The following is a 22,575-nucleotide window of genomic DNA, read 5'->3' on the forward strand; positions in this document are numbered from 1 at the left end:
GAGATGCAGGAGCCCTGCAGGGCACAAGGTGCAGCTATTACAGACTGTGGCTGAAAGGTGCAGTGCTGTTCCCCCAGGACAGTGCTATCTCTTATGTACATATAATTAATATGTCTGCCAGAAACAGTTATTAAAGAAAGAACAGGAATTGTTCCTGCTGAATGGCTTGACCTGGGAGTAAAGCCAATTTAGGAAGTATCTGATTAAAATATGCTAAGGTCACAGATCACTATAAAATATGAAGCTGGCAGGAAAAAAACAGAAATTTACTCATGAGGAAGATTAAATACTACTGATTTTTTTTCTTTTTTTGTGTTAGCAGAAGCTTTCAGATGTAAAAAGTGAGAAGTGCTTATTCTGAAGAGTGTTTTTCTAGAGACATTTCAGTGTCACATTGCACTGAATCCCTGCCCCACGAGTGTCTCATGGATGATGTAAGAATACAAATACCGAGAACATTTGTAAGTTTTTATTTCTTGAACAGACAGAATGGAATCCTGCAGGCAAGGAGAGGAAGTCAATATCCTTACCTCCTTCTGGAGATAGTCTTACAGTGGTGGTAATGGGATCCAATCACAACAAGAGCTTTTATCCCTCATTAGAGCCTCTCTCAATCTCATTTCCCTCTTCCCTCAGGTGCCAGCACCACAGCCCATCACAGAAAAAGCCTCCTCTGCATGTACAGCAATAGTTTTGAGAGCTGCTCACTTGAGTGGTGTCATTTTATTCAGGTCTGGTGACAGAAAGTGTGCCTCAAGTTCAATGGAAATATGAATCAAAAATACAGTCTAATTTTTAGAAGCCCTTTTGGGCTGAGTTGGTATTCAGGAAAATTACATAGGTGCTCAGGAGAGGATGCTACAGACATATAGAATTCTACAGAATTTGTGGCTTTTCAAATCAAACAATGAGAGCTGCTGAAGGTGGTTTCATTGCTCTGAGGGATCTTGAAGGAAATCTACATTATAAAGTTTGCTGGTGAATGGGGTTCCATAGTTAAAAAAAAAAGCTGTATGAACACATTTAAAAGGAGCTGGAGAGCAGCTCAGAGATGCAAGGCTGTGTGTGGGCAGTGGGGTGAGCCAGCCAGCAGCATTGTAAGGAGGACTGGACACACAGAGTGCCATGGTCTCACTGGCATGGAGGTGCCAGGGGTCAGTGTGACTTGATGGTCTCAGAGGTCTTTGCCAAGCTGACTGACTGTGATTCCCTGCCCAGCCAAAGGTCACCTGTGGCCTCAGGTCCAGGTGCTCAGGGGAGGGGGGAATAGTTTGCAAAGCCCCCCCAAAAAATTCACTTTGCTGTAGAAAAGACTATCACGTTCCTTTAATCAGGAGCTACCACAGACTGTTACATGCATTTATTTTCCTCTCACTGAATTAACTTTCCCTGCTCTCTGTCTCTGAGGCACTCATCAGTTAGAGCTTAAGGAAGTTCATTTTCATACAGGAACAAGGACAACCAGAGTCCTGAAATCCTTACTGACAGGTGACTCAATAAAATCATCCTGGCATCCCCCTGAATAAAAGAAACTGAAATCAGAATAAATGCAGTTGTAAAATGCTGCAGTTGGGAGTTACCCCAGGAGTCAGGCTTGAGGAGATCTTCCTAAAAAAGCAAAACCAGCCAGCCTTGCTGTACAGTTTATATCACACATGCAGAAACTCCCAAAGTTTCCTTTACTCACTTTTAGTGTGCTAACAGTATTTTTTTTTTCCTGGCCCATTGCATCTACTTCCTCATGCATTGTTCCCTGTTGTGAAGGAAAATAAAAAATTTTTAGTTTTTGCAAGGAATTATTGAGAAGAAGCAACTGCTGTTCACAGCTGGTTTCCATGCTAAAATTAGAGATTTTGTGAAGACTTCCTATGCTAATTCCTATGATTTTTTTCAACCTAAGTGGAACCAAAGCCACAGTACTTGTCTCAAAAAGCCAAACTTTCTTCTATCAGTACATGTAATTCAATTTGAAATTCAGTTCTGAAAGAGAAATTATTAATGCATTTTGAAGTAACAGCTTTATTTTTCCTCTTATATATCAGAATTTTAAAAAATGATTAGGAAAGGAATAATTATAATAAGTACATCAACAATATTTTTCATTGGCACCTCCAGTTCTGAGCTTCAGTTCCAAGTGTAAATGCTTTTTTTTTTTTTTTTCCTTTGGGCTGCAGTTGTGAGTAACCTTAAATTGTTCTGACAGCCAAAGACAGAAAGTGCAGGACAGCCTGAGGGGAAGACTTGAGATTGGGATGCCCTTGCCAGGGCATATTGGGACAGCAGGAATCTGGCTGGCTCACCCCTCACTCTGACCATCACCACCTTTTCTTAAATGAGGTCCATTTACTCATTTGGAGTTTTCAGGGGAAAATCCAAATGAGTTTTCCTCTGAGTGATGAAAGAGACATTGATTAATAGAGCAGTTTCTCTTCTTCACCTCTCTGAATCTGTCTCCTTCTAAAGCAAGATTGCTTACTTACATTTAATTAATTGCTTTATTTAAATCCTGGTGGTAGGGTCTTTTTGGTCATTACATTAAACTAGTGTATATATTTATTAAAATATTTTATCATAAATACATCATTGTCTCGTGTGTGACTGCCTATAAATGTAAAATTGTCCCTTCAAGCTGGTTGAGCAAAACCATCAGAATTTCATATCTGGTTGCAAGTTTCCATGAGAAGTTTTGATGGAAGTTCTCTCTATTAATTAGGCAGGTGAAGTGTGATATTTATTCCTTATTGTGTTTGCTCAGTTGTTATTGCTGGTAAGAATGGGATTGGCATCCTTTCTTTTCTGCAGGTTCTTGTCTCAGGGCTGGGAACAGAGGCAGTAAAATCACTGCCAGAGGGCCACCAAAGGGCTTGCTTGAGGAACCACCTGGGCCAGCACATGGGAGGGAATGGCAAATGAGTCCTAAAAGGCTCAAAAAAATAACAGATAACAGCTAAAAAAAAAAAAAAAAAAAAGCCAAACCCTGTTGTTTCCTGCTGCGTTTCCTCCTAGTGGAGGGGTGTAAGAATGTTCATTTCCTTGATTACCTCAAGTGAAATGGGAGCCCCCAAACCCCCTTGGCAGCCTTTGAGGAGAGGGGAACCCCAGAAGTTCCAGCTGGTCCATGCTGGTCACACAGGGTCATTTTCAGCAATTCTGCTGTACCAGATCATCTGTTGGGCCCATGGCTCAGAGGCTCAGGCTCTGGATTGTTTCCTCAGAGCTTGCAGGAGAGACCTTGCCCATCTAAAGGCTTTGCTAACCCCCAAAAATCTTTCTTATACAGGTCATGCAAGTTCCTGATATTATCAGCAGCAGGTCATTAACGTGATCATCCAAAAATGGAAGAGATCTTTTTCTGTTCAGGTTATTTTCTTGGTTTTGGCTTGCTTGCTGCTGACCTGATGGACCGAAGAGATGTAGTTTACAATCAGTGTGCCCCTGTAAGAAAATGTTAGCAGCAGGGAGAGGATGAAGTTAGTTTCTTATGCAGAATAGGGCCAATGTTTTGGTAAATTAAGCAGAAGAGAAGAAAAAATGAGTGAAGTTCTCAAAATGAAGCATAGAAAATGTTTCTTCTTAGTGGTGCAATACACTGTTTTGTTTTCCAGGCAGAATTAATGCAAATCCAAGCTGATGCATGAACTCCATTCCACCAGGACGTTTTATTTCTGTCAGCTCTGATTACGAGAAAAATCTGTAATTTTAGACCATAAATGTCTGCAGACTGTGATCCACATCTGGGTGGGTTCCAGGGCAGCAGCCACGTGTCAGAACCAAGATGCCCACGGAATTTAAAGCTCTGTCCCTTTCCCTTGCAGCCTGTCGAGCTGGGTTCTACAAAGCCTCTGCTGGCAATGTCAAGTGTGCCAAATGCCCCCCCCACAGCTCCAGCTACGAAGATGCATCTCTGAACTGCAGGTGTGAAAAGAATTACTTTCGCTCTGAGAAAGACCCTCCATCCATGGCTTGCACCAGTGAGTAGCACCATTCTGCTCGGGGCTGTCATCCTCCTGCTCCATCTGTGCCTGCACAGCTCGCTTGCTGCCTCCCATGTCCCACTGCAGTCAGCCATCCACTCCCTTTGCACGTCCTGAGTGCTGGAAATCGGTGGGCTGGGTTTGTGTCTCTCCTGTTTTCGGTTTCTCCTTCTTGTACCCTGTCAGATTCGAGCAGGAGAAATAGGGTTTTTATATTGCTACCAGTTCTGTCAGCTCTCAATCCTGAACTGCACCCTGAGGGGGTCTCTGTGGTTCTTGTTAGCCTAGGTAATCTAGTGAAGTATTCCAGGAGTCTCCACAGGAAACAACCAGAAGAGTTTGGTTATTGATGTTCCTCATTTTGTATTTCCGCGCCCTCGCCGCTCCCATTTCGGAGCATCTTTGGGAGAGAATCTCATTCCCTGATTTCCCTGGTGTTCCCTTTCCCAGGACCCCCCTCTGCCCCGAGGAACGTGATCTCCAACATCAACGAGACCTCGGTGATCCTGGACTGGAGCTGGCCGCTGGACACGGGGGGCAGGAAGGACGTGGCCTTCAACATCGTCTGCAAGAAATGCGGCGGCGGGGCCTGCGAGCCCTGCGGCGAGCACGTGCGCTTCCTGCCGCGCCAGAGGGGCCTCAGCAACGCCACGGTCACCGTGCTGGACCTGCTGGCACACACCAACTACACCTTCGAGATCGACGCCGTCAACGGCGTGTCCGAGCTCAGCCCGCTCGCCCGGCAGTTCGCTGCCGTCAGCATCACCACCAACCAGGCCGGTGAGTCCCTCCCTGTCCCTGTCGCTGTCTGGGGGTCTCCTTGTGCCCCAGGCCACCCAGATGGACATGGGAGGGTGGTTCAGGGTGTTCTTGAAGCTGCCAAAGAGAGCTACAGGAGGTAGTTGTCCGGGCTCAAGGTTTGTTTATTATTTGTTACCTCTAAAGTGTTCCTGCGAGCAGCAGTCTGGTCAGCACCGTGTCCAGGACAAAAGTCTGCCCACAAAAGGCAGGACTTGTCTTTTATACCCTAAACTACATATTCTCTGTTTACAATAGCTTCCCAATACTACAATATCTTATTACTATGTCCAGTTTTGTCCCCAACCAATCTGTGATTCCCAGCATCCCCCACCAACATGGAGAACAAGAAGAAGAAGAAGAAAGAAGACACCACACCCCAATTCCTCCATCTTGGCCTCGTGGTTGATAATGTAAACAATCCCAAAAATCACTTTTTCTACATGCTAACGATCTAATTCACACTCTAGTTTCTCTGAAATCTTGCATTTCTTCTCTGAGAGAAGGCAGATGTTCCCATGGAGCTGGCTCCAGCTCTCGGACCCCCCTGGCTCTATTGGGGGTCTCACAGGGGTCTGACAGGGGGGTTCTCGCACCCACAGAAGGTCCAGAGGGAGTCCCTGGACCCCCACACTCCCTCTCTGCCTTGGCTCTGCTCTGCTGGCTTGTGTTTCCTCACCCTGATGGGCAGAATGTGCTCTGGGCTGGGGTAACTGCTTGGCTGGAGTATTCCTGCTGCTGTGGGGGTGGGTGTGGCATACAAACATCACACTGCATTTCAGAAGGCTGATATCTCATTTATTGCAGCAGCATGCTGCCTTTTGCATCCCCTACAAAGTTTACACTTTGTTCATTGGTTACAACAGATCAACATAATGTTCATTGGTGTAAAACCATCCCCACCTCTGTTTTTTCACAAGACTTTTCTAAAAATACTTTTCCCGGCTGCAGGTTTTCGCTCCCGCTTATCTTCTCCTTCTCCTCCTTCTCCTCCTTCTTCTCCTCCTCCTTCTTCTCCTTCTCCTTCTCCTTCTCCTTCTCCTTCTCCTTCTCCTTCTCCTTCTCCTTCTCCTTCTCCTTCTCCTTCTCCTTCTCCTTCTCCTTCTCCTTCTCCTTCTCCTTCTCCTTCTCCTTCTCCTTCTCCTTCTCCTTCTCCTTCTCCTTCTCCTTCTCCTTCTCCTTCTCCTTCTCCTTCTCCTTCTCCTTCGCCTCCTTCTCCTTCTCCTTCTTCTCCTTCTCCTTCTCCTTCTCCTTCTCCTTCTCCTCCTCCTCCTCCTCCTCCTCCTCCTTCTCCTTCTTCTCTTCTTGTTCTCCAGGCCAATGGCTTTGATAAGATTCCTTTCAGAAATAACCCTTACTCATTAACCCTCTCTGGCTCACAGGCCAGCTGTGAGCCCCTCCACATATCCCTGTAAAAGTAAAAGCAGAAACAAGCCCAGTGTGTGTTTCTGTCAAAGAACCTGGCAGCATGACTGTTATGATTAACTCCCAGTTCCCAGTTAATAGTCTCTAATAGCAGGCTCACATGATTCCTTAGCCAGAATGTGTTTTATTAATAAAACCAGATTTTAATAAAGCACTCATTTCAATAATGTCCAACATAAATTACTGTAGTAATCTTAGTGATTAATTTTGATTAAATAGAAGTGAAAGAAGGCTTTGATGTTAGATGCATAAAAAGCTAACATTAAATTAGAGAGGTTTAAAACACAGCTTTTTTTTTTTTCCCCTCCTTTACATGTTGTCTCACCAACTGTGAATTATTGCCAACACGATGGGGGTGTGGAGCTGAATGCTGAATTAGATGGTGGTGTCACAGCTGATGGGGTACAAAAGGGCTGCTCTCCTTCTGTGGAGCCTTTGAGGCTCTGCTGAGCAGGGCAGAGTGCCCTGGCTGCTGGATCAGAGCCTTTGTCAGCCCTGCACAGCTCTGCCATTTGACATGGCTCCATTTATCTGAGACTGGTGAAGATCCAAACTCTTCCCTGGCACTTGGTTAGGTGTAACATTTTTAGGAGCAGTGTTTGCCAGTGAAGAGAGAGACTAGCTGCTGAGATTTCTGTGGTTGTGCTCCATGCAGCTTCCATCAGGATGCTCTGTACAGAAAACATGCATGTGCTCAGTAAGCCTCCCACAGGCTCCCATCCCACACCATGTCCCCAGGATACCTCCAGTTCTGTCCTCCTGAAAGCACAGACAAGTTAACATTGTTCTAAGCAGGCATCCTCCTGGTGGGCTGTGTTACTGCAGTGTTTTTCACTGTAGAGGATGTGTGTTTTCTCCTTAAATCACAGATCAGCTGTAGTGGGAGGCATAACAATGTGACAATGGGCAATTTCCTGACCCCAGTCACTGCATGTCCCAGTGCCCTGGGAGCTGTCTCACTGAATTTACCCAGCTCAGCTCTGCAACCTGCATTTTATGTCCATTCAGTCTGTTTCTGTTACAGTTCATTGTTTTGGATTTTAGCATCAGTGACTTGGAGCATCCTTGTTGAGTTGCCCTCTTTTCTTCTGTTTCCTCTCTCAGAGGTGTTGCCTTTCAGCCTGTTCATCACCACAGCAATTAGAAATCACCTGAGGACAGTCTGAAAACAAAAAACTGTCCAGGATCAGGGCAGTCCTTTCTCTGCAGTGTGCTTCCCTTGGGCCCAGAGCTGCTGCCTTTGCATTACAAGGTGGATTTTGGTTTTGTTGTGGAACACACAGTGCCTGGGATGTGGCAAACTCAAAGCATTTCTGGCAATAGCAGCTCTGTGCACTGTAACCCACTGTAATTATTTTCTATTTTATGCATAGCCCATTTTTTCTTTAAGTACATTTAGGTGGGTTAGTACAGGCTTAATTGTGCTGTCTCTTGATCATGCCAATTGTTTTACTCTACTAAAATTCCCTTAGAAACTCTGCACGTTGTTAAAATTAGACCTTAAGCGTGTATATAAGCAGTCTCTTGAATTATAATTATGGAAATATAATTTGTCTTGCATTCCCTCACTGGTCAGATCACAAAAAGGGATGTATCAGCAGCACACTTTGAGCTCTGTAAGGTCTAGAATGCTGTCCCAAGAGAGCTTTTCTGCAGCTTTATCCTTAATTTCCATGTGCCATGTCCAAAGGGGTCTGGGCTACCATGAGGGGTCACAAATCCAGGTTAGACCAGAGGGGCAGAGCAAGCAGAAGGAGCAAAGTGAAAACCCTGTAGAGGGCAGATGGGAACAAGAGGGTCAAGTCTATGACCCTCTTTTTGCAACAACATTTTCCTGGCAGCTGCTCCACATCAATCTGGATATTCTGTCTCAAAACACCAACTCTGCATGTGTGTCTTCCTGAACTCTTACCCCTTCCATTATTTGTGATGATTCAGTGTTCATGCTTCCAGCAGAATTATTATTAACATCAGTTTAGTGAAAATAATTCAATTTTCTCTATTTTCCCAATCTACTCATGCCAATCCCCAAATATTTTCATTTTTTTGCCCTAATACCTCAGTTCTTTATTGCACTGATAATAAAATAGATTGTTTTCTTTTGATTACTACAAGCACACTGTAACAGCTTTAAATGGAGCTTAGTTCTTAAGGACTTAAGGCCTTTTACCCCAAAGTCTCAATAGTGCAGCTGCAAAAGGTGGTAGCAGCTAAATTCAGCTACAGTAAATTCAGCAGTGAACCAATTCCAAAGAGTTTTGATACCCTGGCATCAGCAGAGGAGCAAAAGGGACAAGTTGCAACAAGAGACTTCTCCAAATTCTGTCCTCAGCTCTTCCAAATTCAGGCAGGATGCAGATAGGTGCCAAAAGTGAATAAATTGGAGAAGAAAGAGGAATCTCTGCAGAGGAAACACAGAAGGTTTTTTGTGGCCTAAATTTTGGCTAGAAATTTCAGTGTTTTCCTAATAACTGTAGGAAGTGATTATCCTTCTCAGTTGAGAGCCTGATAGTGCCTAACCCTGAGTTTTGGCCTCTCCACAGGTCAGTTGTGCACCTGTGAAATTTTGATTCCTTTCTCTGTCAGGGACTTTTCCTAGAGGAAGCTTAGAGAGCAACCACCCCTGCATCCAAACTGAGGCATTATTTATTATGCAAAGCTGAATTATAAATAATAACAAAACCCCAGATCTACCTTATATCACCTCAAGCTTCCCTAGACAAACAGTAGTTTGATTATCTGGAGTCTCTTCCTTTTATACTCCTAGAAGCCAAAAAGCAGAACAGGCCATGTAACTTGTTTAATCATCTTGCTTAATCATTGAACCCAGGCATGAAAAGCCAGTTTGTTTAAGAAGTTAAGCAATAAGGAGTTTTAACAAGTGGCCAGGATGAAAATTATTTTTAAAGAGATAACCCTGAGAACAAAAGTAACCCCTAGATAGAGAAACCAGGATCCTTAGGAGTGTAGAAGGGCAGACATGACTGGTTTGCAGTACCTTGATCTCCCTGTGCCATTGAAAATTCCAATCCATATGTTAATTTCAGCTTGGAGGGATAAACATTTACAGTGGAGAAAGAACCAGTCCATTTTTTCAGTCCTGTTTTAAGTAGAGACTTCTGTGGCTCCTTGGAAGGCCTGTTAAAACCTCCTCAGAACCAGAATTTTATTTGCCTGAAACCTCAGGCTTCAAGGGAGTTGGTTCAGCCTCCAGCTTTGTTTCAGTGTGTGCATTTGATTATTTGCAGGTACTTTGATGCTATTTCTGTGCTCAGCCCCCACTGCACTGTCTTCAGCAGCTCACAAATGATGTGTGATGCTCCCTGTTTAAATAAAATCCATATTTAGAGAGGGCTGTGTGCACTTTACAACCTATATCCCAAGGCAAGTCCCTTAAGTAGATCTGTCTTCTAAGAGAGACAATTTGAGAGAGGCACAGATGTTTGGGGGATGATATATTTCTTTCTTTCCCTATGGCCCTTATAAAAAGGACAAGAAGATAGACTTATTAAAAGTGAGCTAATGACATGATGTAGGGAGTCTCTGGTTCACTGACTGTTATTACAGCTGTGCCCCATTATGTACTGAATACCTAGGACATGCTTGTTTTCCTGAATGACATTTATCTTTGGAGTTTCAAACATTCCTGGCATAAATAAAGATTTTACGCTCTTCAAATGTGTTTTACAGTTCAGCCCAGAGGCTATTCAAGGATCATTTTAACTCAATAAAACTCCTTTAGGGATATAAAAGGGAAGTGTTTTAACAATGTCACTCCATGCATAGCCTGTTACTAGCTGGAGATGTTGATCCAAAGGAAGATGCAAAGTCAGTGGCACACCTTGGGCTCCTCAGTGCTGCTCAGCCCTTGTGTGAGCACTCCTGACCTGGCAGGAAGCTCCCAGCTGAACTTTGTGGCTCTGAGAGCTTTTCTCTTTCAGAGCTTTTAGTTGGTTTTTCCACAGGTCACGGCAATATTTTGTTCAGCAGTCAGATAATGGTTTTCTCTGCTTGTTTCTGTTAGTCTTATTTAATGTCTTAGTTTGGTACAAGAGTAAAAATGAAGAAGTGTAGGTGAGCAGGATGCTTAGTCCTCTGTTAATATTAGACTTCTCTCTCTCTTATCTGTGCTGGCATTCTCAGTAGGCACTGGGGGAAATTGTGCTCCTCTTGATTGTAAACAGAGCTATCAATTTGCTTTTTGCAGCAATTCCCTCTAGGCAGTTTGCAAGCTGGGGACAGATGGGAAAAATTGTTTCTTTGGGTTTGGGGACTATTCCTGCAATGGGAATTATGAATGTAATTACTGTCAGCTTCCACAGCAAAAAGAATCTTCTTTTTAGCATTCCTTTTAGTAAACTATATCTCTATATATATTAAAAAATATTTTATATCAAACAAGAATATTAAATCATCTCCAAATCCAAAAGCATATGGAAGATGTCAGCACCTTTCAAGTCTTTTCTCTTAGAAGTTCTTCTTTCCTCATGAGCCTCCACAAAAGCAAGTGCTCCAAATGACAGGGCAAGAAGTTTGAGAAATGTTTCTTTTCATAGTGTGTTCTGGCCAGGTGGAACTGACAGAGCAGTTCAGGGGATCTTGGTGATTGCTTAAAAGGAGAGAACATATTTTGTATCATAAGTTACTTATTTGAGGGCGATTGTCTTCTCCAATTCTGAATAATGGCTTTTTCAGAGATAGTCCCTAAGTATATTCTTACACTGGGCATGGGATTTCTCTGGTGGAGGAAATAATCAAATTATCACAGAAAGGGAATGCCTGCTCAGCACCTGACTGTTGATGTTGTGAGCATGGTGAATAACTTCTTCTTTCTGAGCACTTCACACCAGGAAATGTGGGGCTCTAAAATCCTCTGAGGTAATGTAACAAAGGGGTAGGGAAGGCAAAGAAAAACAGTTTATTTAAACTGATAGGGTCTTAACACATCCAGTGAAAAATATGAACTATTGCAAAGCTCCCACCATCAGCACCTCAACAGAGAGCAGAAAGAATAACATTTGTGTTGTGAGTACCTTTGGGATGAATCCTTATGAAAGCACATCCAGCATTTGTCTCCTCTCTGAAATAACAGCTGGGAATGCCACAGCACCATAATTTTCAGTTTCTGAAGCGAGTAGTGCCTTGTGCAGCCTGATCCTCCCCAAATGGACATGGCATTTCCATGACTTACTATACATGTGTTAAACACATGAGCAAATCAAGTGCTTTGTTTGCTCAGGGGAAAGCATTTGCTATCTCTTTTAATAAAAAGAGGGAGAAGCCAGAGCATGATTGCACTACACTTAATGGCGTTTTCTTCTAATTTAGAATTTATTTGTAAAAGTGAGAAATGATCTCTGATAATCACTTGTCCAGTGACAGCTGCTGCCCAGAAGGTTGCCTTTCCCTGCACTTGAGAGGGAAATCAAGCAGCTGCCTTTTGCTGTAATTCCTGCTGAAGCTGCTTGTTCCCCCTTTCCAGTTCCCTGCAGTCTTTCTTCCACAGCACCTGTGAAATGCCTGCAGCCACTCTGGAGTCTGTAACCACAGGCTGGAGCCTTTCACAGATGCATTTGGGCACTTCTGCCATAATGCAGGCAGTCATCTATTAGAACAGCCATGAACAAAACAGTTCTCAATTTTTTATTTTTTTTTTTGGTGGGAGAAACGTGGCCAGCTTTGTTTCATCCAATGGCAGCCTGCTTGTGCTTGCCTTTGAAGTTTTGTCCTATTTCTTCCCTTCCACATTTTGACATGTGCAAGAGTGATCTTGAGAGCTGTTCTTCCAGAAACTGGGAGCCTTTTCACCCCCTTCCTTAGGATGGAATCCTACCAGGATCCAGCCTGGGGCTGGTGTGGGGGCTTTTTTTTGGGGTGGGATGAGTGGACTCCCTGGTGCCTGGGGGAGGCACGTCACCTTCAGGCTGATGGACACCCAGTGATGGCACAGAATCAGGTGGCATCTTACAGCACAGGTCATAAAAATCGATTGAGCCTGCTCCAGCTCAAGGAGAAGGTGCAGGAGGCCAAACACAGGCACTGTGCTGGTTTAACTACGTGTCCTGGAGATTAAAGGGCAAAGGGCTGTGCCTGCACTGCCTTGAAGTGCTGGGAATTGTATCTGGAGGAGCAGCGTGGAGGGTTTAGCAGGTTTCCACAGAGTTGTTAAAGTGGGACTGTTTCCTCCTCCTCCTGCCTCCTGGGAGGCACCTGGGGACCTTCTTGGAATGTGCCTGTGGGATGGGGTTTGCTTGCTTCAGCACAGTCCTGCAGCAGAGAAAGTGAATAGGAGAAAGCAGGGCAGGTCCTGCTTGTGTGACAGGCTTCTGTCACAAGTCCCCTCCACACTAATCCACAGAATAGATGCTGGAGATGTCAAAGGTTCCAAGTACAAGCAGAGCTTTCACAGATTTCATGTCAATGTGACCACATCATGGAGCTGTGACATCGTTGTGCTGATTTGCACATCAGTACTTGGGGCTCTTACGAATTGAATAGTGGAATTGATGGGTAAACCCAAAGATAAAAGGCTGGCTCCCAAAAAAACCCACGTTGGGTGGTTTTGCATGAATCAAAATGTGTGTGTGGAGCATTAGGAGCAGTGCCAGACCCAGCACCATGGTAAGTTCTCTCGTGTCCTGACTGTGGATGTGTCCCAGAGAAACTGCCTCCAAGTGAGAGATCAGTTTGTTCATTCAAACACTGGTATTTCTACTCTGGATTGTATGATAGTTTTGTGGTTTGGATGCTGGTCCTCTAAGACTGGCAGATTTAGGTTTGAGTCCCAGTGGATCCTACTGTCAGAGAATGCAGATTTAATTTTCAGGTTATGATCTTTATTTACTGCTCTTGTTCCACATTACCTCCTGGGGCCATCATAGACATTAAAGCAAATTTATAGGTTATATCAGATTACAGTATTATGATTAGATAATAAAAGCATCAGTTTTCCAAAGAAAGAAAAAGGAACAAGCTTTCCATTTGTTTAGCAGGGCAGAAGTTGAAAATTAAGTAATACAGTCAATTCTGCTTGGTCACCATCTTTCAGCATAGTTTGGAATATCCCAGGCAAAGCATATTTTACTCTTGTTTGCAAGCAAAAGCTGGAAGTGAGCTGTGAGTCATTTTAGAATTAAATCCTTTCCTAAAATTTAATTTGTGACCTAGAAACCTAAGCCAGGAACAATAGGACTCTAAATGTTTCAGCAGTTGTACACATGTGCCTTCCCAGAGTTAATACTGAGTTCTCCCTGTCACAGGACAGGGAATTTTCTTTCAGTGCATTTATACATCTGTAAGCCAGTCACATATGAAAACAATAACCAAGGAATAAGGAAAAAGTCAATAAGGAAATTTATATATAGCTGCTATTAAACTGGAGGAAAACAAATCATCTGTTGGGGTCACTTTCAGTGGGAAATCAATTTGAGCAGAGTTTTATTGTCGTCTCTGCAGATCCTTCAGGTTATTTGCTTGCACCTTTAATAGTCCTGACTGAGGAGGTTTTTACACTTGAGCCTAAGCTCCCTGAATCATTGTGTTTGTTACCTTTTCAACATCCACGTTCCCAGTTGTCACAAATGCTACCTAACAACACCAAGAGCTCCAAGTACATTTCCCCTCTCGACTCCAGGGAGTTTTCAAGGTTCCTGTTAAGTGCTTGAAGCAGTCAGGCTGCAGTGCCAGACAGATTCTAACCATGGGATGTGCAAAAATGCCTCTCTGTGCATTGCATGGGGCTGCTGAGACTGAAACTCTTCACATATCCCTAAAGTTAGTCATAAAAACACAGCTCTTGCTCAAGTGAAGAAGTTGGCTACTAATACATGAATCAAAATATCAATAAAAATGTAAATAAGAGGCATAAGAGACATGGGGTTAATTAAAGAAATCACTGAAACATCTTCTTAGTCTGGAAAAGTACTCTGCTTAAGTTTTACCTTTGAATGCAAGTTTTCTAAATGGTGAGCTAATTTAACCTTTGCATTCCTGTTGATTCTTTTGTATAGTTTTTAAAATTTCAATTAATCCTAAAGAGCTTCCTAATGTCTCATTATTTGCTAACCCAGAGTGCAAACTTTGGTTTGTCAGTGAGAGCTGCAGATTTAAGGTGGAAATTTCATTTTTAATTTTCAATTTAAGGTAGAAAAATATTGGAAATTCGATGAAAAATGGCTGTTCTAAATATCATGTATTTCTCTTCCTTTTTGTATCCTAATTTTGAATTTGATCTCAACCTATCATGTTTATTTAATTCTCTGCCAGAAACTTTTGATTCTCTCTTCTTCATTTGGAAGACTAAAGTCTAAGCATTGTTGCACATGGTGATGCCTTCACTCTTTAATAGTTTATAATGTTAACTGCTTTTACTTCAATTTTTCTCTTTGCTGGATTTTCAGACACTTCAAATTATATAGTAAAATACAATAACTGAGCTGCTCCGATGCTACAAAGCAGAAATTAAGGCTGACTTCTATTTGGACAGTATTTAGAACAGAGCTTATTAAGTTTTTTATTTTATTCTGGGGATGTGTACAAAAATAAATTAATTTAGTTGTCCAAATATCAAGTTACTTCTCCAAACTACACTCCAGCCCTGGGCTGGGGCCATACTCAGTTACCTTAACTCTTCTGTATCCTAAATTCATTGGTTGCATAAACTTGGAAATTATCTGAACAAGGTATTTTCTTTAACTGGGTTCAAGACTTCCAACACATTTCAATCCCACCTCTCTAACAGGTACAGCAAAAAATCCCAAAAAGAATGCATTAAAATTTCCACCTGTGGCAGCCCAGCTTGTCACTGGCCAGCAAAGGAAGGTTTTGTGCTGGGAATTTTCTCCATTCTGTCTCCCCTTGGTGTGGGATTAAAGGTGGCTGAATCCTTCTGCTCCCCTGATTATTTCTCTCCCCTCCCTGAGCCCGTGGCTGGCTCTTCCACACACTCTGATTCCTCATTTCTGAGCATTAGGGATTAGGGAAGGTGTATGAATGTTTTATAATGTTATTGATAACTGCAGAGCAGATGTTTTCTAATAAACTGCTGTGAGATAAGTTACTGGTAGCATCTGCAGGGATGTGTGCAAATGAGCTCAAAATAATTAATACTGTGTTAGAAGAAAGCTGTTTTTTTAAAGTTTGTCTGTATTGGAGCATGCAAGATTGTTTCAGCCTGCCCTGAGAATCTGTTAGAGCAAAATTACCATAATTTATTAGGGGAAAAGCCATTTCTGTTAATCATATATTAATTATTCATAAAATCAGCATTAATTTTACCTTAATGGGAAGTGTTACCAGCTGGGTACTGGGCCTGACAATCTATTCATGTACAGGAAAAAAAAAAAAAAAAAAAAGAAGGAAAAAAAGAGAGATAAATAACTTGACTTAAAAAGAAGACATAAAAATGACTTAGGAGAGCATAAAAGCAGCATGTATGGATATATGAGTTCCCATGGAGCTGGCTGCAGCAGGGAAGTTCAGCCTGCTAAGCACTTTGTGTTTTGGCTCTGATTTGTGGAATTCATTGCTGAAGGGTTTTTGTTGCACACAAATCCTGCCTGCTTCTCCCAAATTGATTTTAGGAATTTAAATTCAGGATAAATTCCTCCTGCTGGAAGGAAAGAAAATAAAATTGCCAGTATTTAGTCTTTTGTGAACCATGTGAAAATGCTGTTCAGAGGATGTGTTCAGTCTGGAATGAACAAGAAAAAGTGGATCATCCACTCCATTAAAGGAGGATTTCAATATTTAGGTTATGGCTTGGGATTAGAAATATATTTTGCTGCAAGTTTAGCAAAATCAAAAGTATAATGAATTTTCAAAAACTTATTTTAATTAAAACCTTTATTTTTCTTTAATTTTCTTCTTTATTTTTTTTTTCTTTTTTTTTTTTTTTTTTTTTTTTTTTTTTTCCTCCTGACTATTGGAAGTTCTTTTGCAAAAATAAAAACCCAAAGAGAAAGGGCATTGGCTGAAGCTGAATGCCTGTAAAGTGCAGCTACTTTTATATGAACAATAAAAGCTTCAGAGGATTCAGCTGATTTTAAATTGTTGAGATCAGCTCTAGGGCCTTTTTATTGGGATAGCAAATGTTGAACTTATAAACAGATTTTATTTACATGTTAAGATAAAAGGCTGTTCATTAGTAAAAGGGTTTTTTTTTTAAATGACAGTTACAACCTTCAGTGTGTGATCTGTAAAATATAATCTGATGAATTTTGGCCAAAGCCATGGAAGAGAAGCATTTGGAGTGGGAAGTCAACCCAAAGAAAACAAAACAAATTAATTCTAAAAAATTGCACAGCTTTCAGTGAGTCTAGGAAACCCAAACCTGGTCTTGGAACAACTTATGGATCTGGGTGGTCTAAAACTGAACCAATGTTCAAGAATCCTAAGTAATTATGATTTTTTATGGGTGTGTTTAACATTGATATTATTTCCGAGTTGTGGGTGGTGGGTGAACCTGTGGAATGCAATCAGCTGTCGTGCCTAACCCTGATCAATGCACATTAAAAAATTACATTATTTTTCAGTTTGGATTTTTCTTTTTCATCCATTTTCATTTTCAAAGATATGTGGTGAAAGCAAAGTGTGTATGGGAGCAATTTTCATCTGGAGAACTTACCAAATAACGATGCCAAAGGGGCTGACTTGTGCTGATGGTTATTGTGATGGTTTTTTCCAGCCATGAGTACCAGGAGCTCCTTGTTCTTAATGCATCCCAGCAGCCTTTTGGACACTCCTACCAAAATATTATCAGAGTTCTGGTAATGGTAATAGCATTATAACAAACAGGTAGCACTGTGTGTTTTCATCCACTGAGTGTATTTCCTTGCTTACACTGCAGTAGCAGATCAAAACCATCTGCTGCCAGTGCTCCAGCAGAGGAGAAAATCTCAGAAAATCTCGTTTTCCCTGAGGCTGGGGTGCTCCAAGGCAGGAGGAGCAGGGCTGGAACCCAGCTTTGCTTGGGAGTGGGTTCGATGGAAAGGAACTCAACAGCTTGTGTCTCCCAATGGAGATAAACCCAGCTTGTTTCTCTCACTGGAGATAAACCCAGCTTGTTTCTCCCAGTGGAGATAAACCCAGCTTGTTTCTCTGTATGGAGATAAACCTAGCTTGTTTCTCTCACTGGAGATAAACCCAGCTTGCTTCTCTCACTGGAGATAAACCCAGGTTGCTTCTCTGTATGGAATAAACCCAGTTTGTTTCTCTGTATGGAGATAAACCCAGCTTGCTTCTCCCAATGGAGATAAACCCAGCTTGTGTCTCTCAATGGAGATAAACCCAGCTTGTTTCTCCCAATGGAGATAAACCCAGCTTGCTTCTCCCAGTGGAGATAAACCCAGCTTGTGTCTCTCAATGGAGATAAACCCAGCTTGTTTCTCTCACTGGAGATAAACCCAGCTTGCTTCTCTCACTGGAGATAAAACCAGCTTGTTTCTCCCAGTGGAGATAAACCCAGCTTGTGTCTCTCAATGGTGATAAACCCAGCTTGCTTCTCCTAGTGGAGATAAACCCAGCTTGTGTCTCTCAATGGTGATAAACCCAGCTTGCTTCTCCTAGTGGAGATAAACCCAGCTTGTGTCTCTCAATGGTGATAAACCCAGCTTGCTTCTCCTAGTGGAGATAAACCCAGCTTGTGTCTCTCAATGGTGATAAACCCAGCTTGTTTCTCTGTATGGAGATAAACCCAGCTTGTGTCTCTGTATGGAGATAAACCCAGCTTGCTTCTCTCACTGGAGATAAACCCAGCTTGGTTCTCTGTATGGAGATAAACCCAGCTTGTGTCTCTCACTGGAGATAAACCCAGCTTGTGTCTCTCAATGGAGATAAACCCAGCTTGTTTCTCTGTATTGAGATAAACCCAGCTTGCTTCTCTCAATGGTGATAAACCCAGCTTGTGTCTCTCACTGGAGATAAACCCAGCTTGTGTCTCTCAATGGTGATAAACCCAGCTTGTGTCTCCCAATGGAGATAAACCCAGCTTGTTTCTCTGTATGGAGATAAACCCAGCTTGTTTCTCTGTATGGAGATAAACCCAGCTTGTATCTCTCAATGGAGATAAACCCAGTTTGTGTCTCTCAATGGTGATAAACCCAGCTTGGTTCTCCCAATGGTGATAAATCCAGCTTGCTTCTCTGTATGGAGATAAACCCAGCTTGCTTCTCTCACTGGAGATAAACCCAGCTTGTGTCTCTCAATGGAGATAAACCCAGCTTGTTTCTCCCAGTGGAGATAAACCCAGCTTGTGTCTCTGTATGGAGATAAACCCAGCTTGTTTCTCTCACTGGAGATAAACCCAGCTTGTTTCTCCCAGTGGAGATAAACCCAGCTTGTGTCTCCCAATGGAGATAAACCCAGCTTGTTTCTCTGTATGGAGATAAACCCAGCTTGTTTCTCCCAATGGAGATAAACCCAGCTTGTTTCTCCCAGTGGAGATAAACCCAGCTTGTGTCTCTCAATGGTGATAAACCCAGCTTGGTTCTCCCAGTGGTGATAAATCCAGCTTGCTTCTCTGTATGGAGATAAACCCAGCTTGTTTCTCTCACTGGAGATAAACCCAGCTTGTTTCTCCCAGTGGAGATAAACCCAGCTTGTGTCTCTCAATGGTGATAAACCCAGCTTGTTTCTCCCAGTGGAGATAAACCCAGCTTGTGTCTCCCAATGGAGATAAACCCAGCTTGTTTCTCCCAGTGGAGATAAACCCAGCTTGTTTCTCCCAATGGAGATAAACCTAGCTTGCTTCTCTGTATGGTGATAAACCCAGCTTGTTTCTCTCACTGGAGATAAACCCAGCTTGTATCTCTCAATGGAGATAAACCCAGCTTGCTTCTCTCAATGGAGATAAACCCAGCTTGTTTCTCTGTATGGAGATAAACCCAGCTTGTGTCTCTCAATGGTGATAAACCCAGCTTGTTTCTCTGTATGGAGATAAACCCAGCTTGCTTCTCTGTATGGTGATAAACCCAGCTTGTGTCTCTCACTGGAGATAAACCCAGCTTGTATCTCTCAATGGAGATAAACCCAGCTTGTTTCTCTGTATGGAGATAAACCCAGCTTGTGTCTCTCAATGGTGATAAACCCAGCTTGTTTCTCTGTATGGAGATAAACCCAGCTTGCTTCTCTCAATGGTGATAAACCCAGCTTGTGTCTCTCACTGGAGATAAACCCAGCTTGTATCTCTCAATGGTGATAAACCCAGCTTGTGTCTCTCACTGGAGATAAACCCAGCTTGTATCTCTCAATGGAGATAAACCCAGCTTGTGTCTCTCAATGGAGATAAACCCAGCTTGCTTCTCCCAATGGAGATAAACCCAGCTTGTTTCTCTCCCTCCTCTCCCTCCCTCTGCAGCTCCATCCCCCATCACGGTGATAAGGAAGGACAGGACGTCCAGGAACAGCGTGTCCCTCTCCTGGCAGGAGCCTGAGCATCCCAACGGGATCATCCTGGACTACGAGGTCAAATACTATGAAAAGGTGGGAAGGTCAAAGGGGAGGGGTTTGTCTCAGCAGTGCCCTGATGAATTGCCTGTGTTAAGGACTCAGAAACTCTCAGGTTCCTTCAGTCTCACTAAGTGTTGGAACTGCTCAGATTTTGGTCAGGAGAACATCAGGAAACACAAAGTGAAACCATGGTGCTGTCTACCAAGCTCATCCCCACAGCACAAAGTAATGCAGTTGATATGAAATTCCTTTCTTTTCTCATTTTCTTGACTAAAACTTCCATACTATGCTGTTCTATCCTGCTGTCAGTCCATACACTTACCCACGTGCTGGTGCCACTTCCCTGTGGCACGAGCATCTTTTACATGAAAATTATTTGGAAAATGTTGGCTGGCCTACTGGGCTGGTTTGCACTGTGAAAGTTCCTTCTATTAACAACAGAATTCTTCATAAATTGTAAGCAAATGACTGCAAATGAAAGAAAATCTACCTTCTGTTTTTTAGACATTTTCTTTTATTTACAACTGTTTATTTAGGCATCCTATAGAGATCTGTATTTAGCAAAGAAAAGTCTTTGTAACAGAATGTTTTCAGGAGGTCTTAGTGGTAGAATTGAAAAGACCATGAATTGCCATGGAGATTGAGAAATGTGGTATTAGCCATTTTTCAGTAGATCTACTGATAGTTCTGTTTGATATATTGCTCCTGGATTTTCAAAGTTAACAAACTGAAAAACATGCCAGAATTCTGGTTTAATTGAGCATTTGCTAACAGTCTTCATATCTCATAATCAGGCTTATATTTCATACATACCAGAGATGATGTTGTGACAATATCCTCTAAAAATGCTGTTAAAATACTTCATGAGGATTCAGTTAATTTTTAGAATTTTTTTGTCATGGAGATTTGGAGTGGGACAGTGTTGGTAGCTCATACCTGATCTTCATATGAAGAGGATCAGAAGGCCGGAAGCTGAAAAGATTTCTCCCAAATTTATATAATCTGATTTTGGCACGAGTTTATTTTGGTGAGCACTTGAACCTTCAAAGACCTTGGTAAAAATCTAAATATGCCTCGTGCTAGTGATAATGGGAGAAAAAGAAATCATCCAAAACATTTCAACTCAGTCTCACCTAATGAACAGCATCTGTGGACTTCCACATTGGGTTTGGAATTTTTTTAATTTCAATTGGGACAGGATCAATTTCAGTCATCCCCAGGAAAGCAGGGCTCCATCACTTCTGTCAGGGACTTGGGATGACAAATGCCATCACTCCAAGAATCCCCCTCTTCCTTCTTCTTCCCCAGCCTTACATGCTGAGCATGGTGCCATGTGGGATGGGATGATGGGATGGGATAATGGGATGGGATAATGGGATGGGATGGGATGGGATGGGATGGGATGGGATGGGATGGGATGGGATGGGATGGGATGGGATGGGATGGGATGGGATAATGGGATGGGATGGGATGGGATGGGATGGGATGGGATGGGATGGGATGGGATGGGATGGGATGGGATGGGATGGGATGGGATGGGATAATGGGATGGGATAATGGAATGGGATGGGATAATGGGGTGGGATAATGGGATGGGATAATGGGATGGGATAATGGGATGGGATAATGGGACGGGATGGGATGGGATGGGATGGGATGGGATGGGATGGGATGGGATGGGATGGGATGGGATGGGATGGGATGGGATGGGATAATGGGATGGGATGGGATGGGATGGGATGGGATAATGGGATGGGATGGGATAATGGGATGGGATGGGATAATGGGATGGGATGGGATGGGATGATGGGATGGGATGGATGGGATGGGATGGGATGGGATGGGATGGGATGGGATGTTTGTGTGCTCAGCTGGAATCAGCTGTCCTGGCTGTGGCACCTCCTGAATCCTTGTTCACCCCCAGCCTCCCCTTTGGAAAAGTGTAAGAGACCTTGACATTGCTCAGCAATAACAAAAATATCTCTTTATTATCAAACCTGTCAGTTTTCAGTGCAACTCCCAAAGCCACAGCTAAATACTGTGAAGAAAATTAATTCTACCCCAGCCAAAAACAGCACAGGTGATCTCTGGGGTTTTACTTGCCCCAAAGGGAGAGATTTCTTTTCCCTGCTGTGCCCATTCAGTTAATTTTAATTAAATCACCAGTAAGTTTTATTTGTGTTGGTTTGGGATGTTTTGATCATCTTTCTACACCGAAATTGGGGTTTTCTGTTCAAGAAAATTGCCATCCAGTGCTGTTTTCTGCACAGACTGACACACAGCTCCTGTTCCCACCGGGTGTATCCACTCTCAGGGAGCAATTGGTTGTCATAAGACAGCTTTATAAGACAACCCACCAGTCTTAGGAGGCTGATCTTGCACATGTGTTTCTCCCCTTTGAAGTCTGTGATCAAGAGTTCATATGCACCAGTTTTCTTAAACCAGGGAGCCAAGTGCTTGACAATGGGAGCCAGACCATTTAGAGCACAAGGCTTTTAAAAGCCAACCTTCTGGCACCAGTGTTTTTAATGTGTGCTCTGCAGGCCCTTGGGGAGTCAGGAGCCTATGCCTCAGGGTTTATGAGGGGAAAAAATTCTAGAAAGCAAATCTGTTGTCAGGAGGCTTGAATCTATGTATTTTTAAGCTTTGGAAATTATAATAGGTTCAAAACAAATTCTCTGATAGAATTACCTGGGGCCAGAGCAGCTCATGCAGAATTGTTACTCTTCATTCCTCCACTTTTGGAAGATGCTGCTTTTCAGTTGGGATCTCTAAGCTTGATTCCTTCCCTCCTCTTTTAAAAGGAGAGGTTTCTTTTCACACTGGTCCAGTCCATTTGATTTTCTGCTTCAGAAATCACCTGGGTTGTGCTCATCAGAAAATGCACTGCTGTTAAGTGGAAATAAACCCTTCAGAGTTAGCAAATCTGGGT

General features: G+C 42.8%; 1 protein-coding gene across 3 annotated transcripts in view; it reads left to right on the plus strand.

Annotated features, from left to right (window-relative positions):
* Window positions 1-22,575, plus strand: part of EPHA3 (EPH receptor A3) — a 176,752-nt gene that overhangs the window by 108,701 nt on the left and 45,476 nt on the right. For all 3 annotated transcript variants that reach the window (XM_056495640.1, XM_056495633.1, XM_056495649.1), the window contains exons 4-6: window positions 3,816-3,971; window positions 4,425-4,754; window positions 19,552-19,676. In XM_056495640.1, coding sequence (XP_056351615.1) covers window positions 3,816-3,971; window positions 4,425-4,754; window positions 19,552-19,676 — 611 coding nt within the window. The remainder of the gene's footprint in view (window positions 1-3,815; window positions 3,972-4,424; window positions 4,755-19,551; window positions 19,677-22,575) is intronic.

Source organism: Oenanthe melanoleuca, chromosome 1, assembly GCF_029582105.1.
Source record: "Oenanthe melanoleuca isolate GR-GAL-2019-014 chromosome 1, OMel1.0, whole genome shotgun sequence".
NCBI classification, from domain to species: Eukaryota; Metazoa; Chordata; class Aves; order Passeriformes; family Muscicapidae; genus Oenanthe; species Oenanthe melanoleuca.